Raw genomic sequence first — 7,039 nt, 5'->3', positions numbered from 1 at the left:
TCACTGTCGTCACCATCACCATCGTCATCGCTAACGTCACTGTCGTCACCGTCACCATCACTACTTTTCAGCTGTTGTAGTTCAGCAAACCATGGTGGAATCCACCCCATCCCTCCTATCTAACTAACTCCATCTTGAGCAGCACCCCCCCTGCCCCTTACTTGAGACCCTCCCCTTCTCCTCATAAAAGTGAATCTGGCACATTTCCCCATCCTTCTTGGCCTTGTAAGTGGCCATGAACCAATAAATGAGTTGGTGTTAGTACGCGAGCTCTAGGAGGCTGGACCCTTCCCAGGAAGTGTACACTGCATCAGGGGCCTTCTGGAGACAAGGAAGCAGCACCTCCTGCATCAGAGGGCTCAGAGGCCATGGCCTGATCGCTCAAATCTACCACAAGCATTTTGCTTCTACACAGAGAGCCAGAGACGACCGACCAGCCTCTCCAAAGAGAACCCCCAATGAAGGCTCATTCCTAACAAAGACCTTCATGGGATTCCAAAAGGAGGAAGAACCAATTAGAACCCTGGGGTTTCACTGGCCACCTTCTGCCCAAGGCTGTGGGCCATGACTCGGAGATCACAAGGGGAGAGGTCAAGGGCACCAAACATCCTTAAGAAATACGATAAAAACACCGGGCACAGCTCGCCCTGCCCCCCATCCTCCCACCCCTACTTTCCCTGCACTGCTGAATTTCATGATTCAGCCCAACTTGCCCCTTGGACGAGCTGGACGAGGGTGGCGGTGCTCTTTTCCCTACCTGAACAGCTCTCGGATTTCCCGCACGTTGGCTTGGAATGGGATGTTCCGGACTAAGATCTTAGACGTCTTCTGCTTGCGGGCTGTCTGTTTCTGCCGAGCTGACGTCACAACTGGCCTGGTGAGCCAAGCAGAAGAGGAATCCAATCAGTCACCCAGAACAAGGGCTCGGACTTCTTCCCCATCCCCAAACCGAGCTGGGGCAGCCTCCCACACTAAACCGAGCCAGGTGGGTGGCACCCAACAACGGGACAGCTTCAGTTAACAGAACTCTCACTTGCCTGACGACCGCTGGGGCTGGAACAAGAGGGGGCAAGTCCACCAGCCCTCCTCTTGCAATACGGCAAACAGGGTCTACGCAGGGGAGATAAGACACTGTGTCCGTCTTCCCCCATCACAGATGTCTGGATGACATCCATAATTATTTGGAGACATGAGTTCTACTCAGCACGAAGGCTTGAGAAACACCTAGGGAGCTCATGAAGGCAGCCTGGGTTTCTAACCCAGATCTCTTTTCTCACTTTATTTTCAGATGGACAGAGAAGGCCACGCAGCTGAGGCAAGGCTCAGCTAAGACCCCCAACTTCCTCATGTAGAGGGACAAATTTGCACCAAATCCTGAAGTCATCTTCATGGGAATGCTCTCTGATAAAGTCCTTATCTGATGTCTCCTTACAGCCTAAAGGCTCCCCTGAGTTCTCACGAGTGAGTGCATGTTCTCATAGGATTCCTGCCCTCCCGGAATCCAGCACGGCCCAGGACACTTCTGCCAGCTTCCAATGCTGGGGTCCATCAGAAAGGCAGATGACCCCTGGAAGGAGGCTGTGGAGCCCTTTTAAAGGCTGCAAAGGGCTTTACAAGGAGGGATTACTTTTGGTGGGAGGGAGGGGGGTGTCCAGAACTGGGATTTCACTGGTGTAGGGACTCCCAGATGAGGAAAGCCCTTCTCCTAATGTCAACTGGCACATTCCCTACAACTTGCCATCTTAGACATTTCTGCCCAGAGTACTAAGGAGTGATTTGCCCAGGTGTGTCAGCCAGGACTGGATTCCAGGCCTCCTTAACTCAAGGCCAGCTCTCTGCCCCCTACACCATGCTGTCTAGTATTCATATTTTAAAGAGGAAGAAGCACTAAATGACTGGCCAATAGTCACCCACTTAGGAAGGATCTGTGGCAGGATGTCGTTAGACCTATTTACTCGCAGTCTACCCCTTCAGTCTTCATGCCACAATGGATTCCACTGCCATGAAGCAAGGTGGCTCAGTGGACAGAGCCAGGAAGAAGACCTAAGTTCAAATCCAGCTGGCTGTGTAATCCTACACAAATCACTTCACCTCTGCCTGCCTCAGTTTCCCCACCTGTAAAATGGGGACAACAATGGCACCTCCCTAGCAGGGCTGTTGTGTGAATCAAATGAGATATTTGTATCCCGGCCTGTCAAAGGAAGGCACTTGGCCTCGATGACATCTGATGGCCCTTCTACCTCTGTGCTTATGATCCCATGACTGTAATTGTCCCCACGTCCCATTCATTGTCAGGTCCTGCTAAGAAAACCTGCCCCAAGGAGAGAGCTCGGTGATGGATTGCTCATTCTCGTGCCGTCCCCCATGGCCGCTCCTCTGTTTATTTCCACTGCCCAGACCAACGCAATTAGAGAGTGTTTCCCCTCGAATGTTTCTCATTATTATAATAAATGTGTATTAGGCATTTATGCAATGGACCAGAACGGCTGGAGTTTATCATGGAAACGTATGTTTGGGACATACACACTCAACGCCACCTTCATTCTAAAGGGCTGACATGCCCAGTTAGGAGGTTCAGGCTTTGAGGATGTTAGAGAAGGCAGAAGGCCGCTCTGGGGGGCAACCAAGAAGACCCCCCTGCTTCACGGGGGAGGAAAGGCTTAGAAAGCAAGAGACTCACTTGACGGCCCTCTCAGAAATCTTCACTTCTAGCTTGTGGTCGTCCACCATGCAGCCCTAAGAAAGAAGACCCAATGACTCATTGTTCACAGAAACACTTAGAAACACTCAGCTCAAGCCTGGTTCTCTACTAGAGGACAGCCCGAGCTGACTAAGGGGAGAGTTTGAGTGGGGACAGAAAGCGAGGGAGGGACTTGAGGATTCAATGAACAACACCTGTTTTTTCTCCCAAAGGGCTGATTTTGAGAGATGTCCTGAGGGTCCCTGCCCTCAGGCTCATTGAGGAGGTATAGCAAATGAAAACCTCCCTCCTTCCCGCCTCTGCCACTCACCTAGCTGTCCAGCTCTTGGCGAGAGAGTGGGAAGAAGCAAGTGAGGAAATGGGGGACGGCAGAGTATTAAGGGGAAGCTATTTATGGTAAAGGAGCTTCTCACCCCCCTTGCTGATCTGAAGTCAGAAAGGATTAAGAGCTGGAAGGAGCCTCACAGAACACGGTTGTTTTACAGACTGACTCAGGCTGACTCAGAAGCGACGTGCCCCAGGTCACACACGCTGCAGGAAGCAGAGCTGGTACTGGATAGAGCACCACAGCTGGGAGCCAGGGAGACCTGGGTTCACAAAAGCTGGGGGACACTCCGTCCCCCTGAACTTCAGTTTCCACAACTGTAAAATGGGGATAAGAAGAGCACTGACCTTCCAGGGTCACTGTGAGGACCAAATGAGGCATTACGTGTAAAGCACTTGGCCAGCCTTAAAATGCTGGAGAAATATTTGCTGTTATGATGATTCAAACCCAGGTCTTTCAGCTGCCAACCCAAGCTGCTTTCACCCCTCCATGTTCCAGAAAGTCTGACAGACTTGCCCAAGACAGCTCTCCAAGTGGCAGAGGACAGAGGACCCTGGGCCAGTATAATTCCAGGTCCAGTCTACAAGAAAGCCCCAAGGGCAGGAAGTATCTGAGCAGGGATGGCAGCCTAGGCCTCCTGCCTCAAATCAAAGGCTCTCTCCATCATGCAGTGAGAGGACAGACAGGCGGTAGGCAGGGGAGGATGGGAGCAAGGGCTGCCCCTGGCGCTGGCCTAGTTGGGGGATGGGCTATAATCACAGGCTTGTCTGTTCTTGGGGATCCCCACCTCATTTCAAGAGTTCATGTCTCCTCCCAAACTATAGAGCACCACCGGATGCTGTCATCTACCACCCAGCCCCGTCCTCTGCAGGAAAGTGCACCAGGACACGAGGCCAGGCGGCCCTTTACCTGGAGCTGTCTGAGGGCTTTCTGGGCCTGCTCTGGCTTCCTGTACTCCACAAAACCAAACCCCATGGACAGCAAAACACCTGGAAAAGAGATGGAGAGAGATTTAAGACTCAGGTGGCCACTTTATGCTAACAAGAGGCAGACACCATGAGCAGAAGACATAAATGGTGCTCTAGAACACCTTCCTTAGAAATCACCCGGCTTAGCCCCTGGACTGGGTACCTGCCCTCGGAGTGCTTAGAGTCCAGGAGAGGAATAAGACACTAGTGAAACCCAATCATGTAAGACAAAGGAATCAGATTCCTGCATTTAAGGCTCTCAGTGTCAGAATAAGCCAATCAATCAAGCATTTATTAAGCACTTACTGTGTATCAGGCACAGCTCTGGCTGCTGGGAGATACAAAAAAAGGGTAAAACAGATGTTGCCCTCAAGGAGCTCATGTTCTAAGGAGAGACTATATGCACGTAAACAGGTACTTGTAAGGGCCTGCATTGATAACGGCCCCGCAAAGTTCGCAGCAAATCGTTTCACAAATATTCTCCCATTTCATCCTCTCAGCACCTTGGAGGTAGGTGCTAGTATGATCCTCATTTTACAGATGAGTAAACTGAAGCAGACGGAGGTGACCCAACTGCTATTAAATGTCTGAGGCCAGATATGAACTCAGGTTTTCCTGACTCCACACCCAGCGCTCTCTCCACCGGGTGATGTAGCCTGCCATAAGGCACTGATAAGATGCACCCGGAGCAGACAGAAGGGCACACTGTGGAGGGGAAAGCACTCCCTACAGCCAGAGGGATCAGGAGAGGCCTCCTGCAGAAGGAAGCCAGGGATTCTGAGGGGCAGAAGAGAGGAAGGAGAGGCTATGGGGCAAGGGGGACAGCCAGGACAAAGACGAGAGAGAAGGGAGAGCTTCTTGTGTGAGGAACAGCACCTCAGGCAGCCTGGCCGGACCCCAGGGTTCATAAAGGGGAGCCGTGTGTGAAGCCTGGAAGAAGAGGAAAGGGCTGGGCTGGCTTTAAAGGAGTCGTGCCTAATGTACAGAACATGGTAATGTTATCTGGGGGTTTGTCTTCTCCCTAGCAGGCTCTGAGCCCCATGAGGGCACACCTGTGTCTAACTTTGATAAAACAGTAAATACCTCTCTATGATGCTTAGAAAATAAGAGGTGCTTAATAAATGCTCATTGACTGACGGGCTGGCCTCACAGTCCTGCTGCACATTGCACCCCCCTCAGATGCTCTAGATCCCAGCTAGAAAGACCGATTTGCCGCTCCCTGCAGAAGATGGGCTATCTCCCACCTCCATGCTTTTATCCCTTCGTGAGGGACGCTCTCCCCTCCTCCTCACTGTCACCAGTCCCTTTCCTGATGCTTGGGGCACCTCCCTGCCTTCTCCAATTCTCTGTTCACTGCTTTACATGTACTTGTCTATTTGCTTCTCTGCGAACAGATCACATCCTGCTCAAGTCCAGTGGAAACTCCAGGAGGACAGGGCCTGCTGAAAATGTTCTGTCTCCCCAGCACAGAGCCAGTGGCTTCTTAAATTAGAGTGAATGACTAGAAATACTGTTCTTTCCTCCGCAGCCTAACTGTACATCATGGTACACACAGCTGGTGCTTAATAGATGCTTCTCACTTGTCAGAAGCACAAAATAAGAAAAGTTCTGAGAACCAGAGGCCCAGATGACTATTAATTACAGAAAAACAGACAAAATAATTAATTCCATAATGTCGTCTCAGGGGAACGACACCAAAGAAGAGTCACCCCTATATTGCAGAACCTAAGAATCCCCAAAAAGAAGAACCCTTTACAAAGGTGGGGTACCTGACTCTCCTCTCCAAAGGTGGGGTACCTGACTCTCCTCTCCAAAGGTGGGTACCTGACTTCTCTCCAAAGGTGGGTGCCTGACCCTCCTCTCCAAAGGTGGGTGCCTAACCCTCCACTCCAAAGGTGGGTGCCTGACTCCTCCCCAAAGGTGGGTGCCTGACTCCTCTCCAAAGGTGGGTACCTGACTCTCCTCTCCAAAGGTGGGTGCCTGACTCCTCTCCAAAGGTAGGTGTCTGACCCTCCTCTCCAAAGGTGGGTGCCTGACTCTCCCTCTTTACAATGGCGGGGCACTGGGGGCATGACCCTGCACAGACTGTTAGGCTCTGGTGCTGGGTTGGTTTCTTTCACCACACTGCTTCCTTCTTGTCCCTTTTCATTGTTTCTCAGAAGGCCTGGCTTGCTGGGTGGGGAAGGAGAAGGGGCAGCTTTGAAATGAAGGGAACGTGGAAACAAAAGCGAGCAATACAATTCTTACAACGTATTATTGCCATCAGATGATGGGGCGAGATAGAGAGAGATACAAAGTGCTCCTGCAAGCGTGTGAGTCCACTCAAGTCTGATGAGTTCTTAGGGGCATGACCACCGACCACCGCTGGCCAGGACAATGAGCAAAGGACACTGGAAAGGTGCTACTGGAGCGGGGCCTTGAAGGTTTTAGCCAAGGAAAATATCCTTTAAAACAGGCCAAGAGAACCCTGGAGGACGCTGTTCCTCTTTTCTGCTCCCTCCCCCTTTCCATCCTCGTCACTCAATGCTCATCCTGTCTTGTCCCAGGAAGCCAATTAACTGATTTCTAATTCAGAGTTTACCTGCTTTGTTCTTTTTCTTGGAAACAGTACAGCTCTTCACCGTTCCGACTTTGGAGAAAACCTAAAAAAGACAGAGTTTTAATTTACATCATACCCAAAGTGGCCCATTTGAAAGTGTTTGCCCTGCGAATGATCCTCTGTATTGGTAGGGACTAGGAATAAATCTTATGTGCCTCAATGATACATGAATCATTAATGGTCACAACAGAGGGAAAGGTGAGCACGGCAAGATAGCACAAAGCCAAAGTAGGGAAGGGCCTTAGAACATGGGAGGGCAGAGCTAGAAGGGGAGACCTGAGACCAGAGAATGTAAGAACTGGGAAGGACATTAGAACAAGGCATGTCAGTGCTGGGAGGGGGTCTGAGAACAGGGAATGTCAGAGATGGAAGGGGCCTCAGAACAGGGAATGTACAGATGAGAGGGGCCTCAGAACAGGGAATGTCAAAGCTGGGAGGGCCCGAGG

General features: G+C 51.1%; 1 protein-coding gene across 1 annotated transcript; it reads right to left on the bottom strand.

The window, feature by feature from the left end:
- Positions 1-258: 258 nt before the first annotated feature.
- On the bottom strand, positions 259-6,636 carry LOC114034119 (probable RNA-binding protein 19; the record flags this gene model as incomplete). The annotated part of the gene is made up of 6 exons (XM_027849720.1): positions 259-345; positions 543-609; positions 758-874; positions 2,681-2,736; positions 3,936-4,015; positions 6,576-6,636. Coding segments are annotated over 6 exons (468 nt in total), but the record flags the coding sequence as incomplete, so codon positions are not given.
- Between the last annotated feature and the right edge of the window lie 403 nt (positions 6,637-7,039).

This window comes from Vombatus ursinus, unplaced genomic scaffold (genome assembly GCF_900497805.2).
Source record: "Vombatus ursinus unplaced genomic scaffold, bare-nosed wombat genome assembly UNPS02008000.1, whole genome shotgun sequence".
Taxonomy (NCBI): domain Eukaryota; kingdom Metazoa; phylum Chordata; class Mammalia; order Diprotodontia; family Vombatidae; genus Vombatus; species Vombatus ursinus.
Note: the sequence above shows the minus strand (reverse complement) of the source record. Positions and strands in the feature narration are given on the sequence as shown.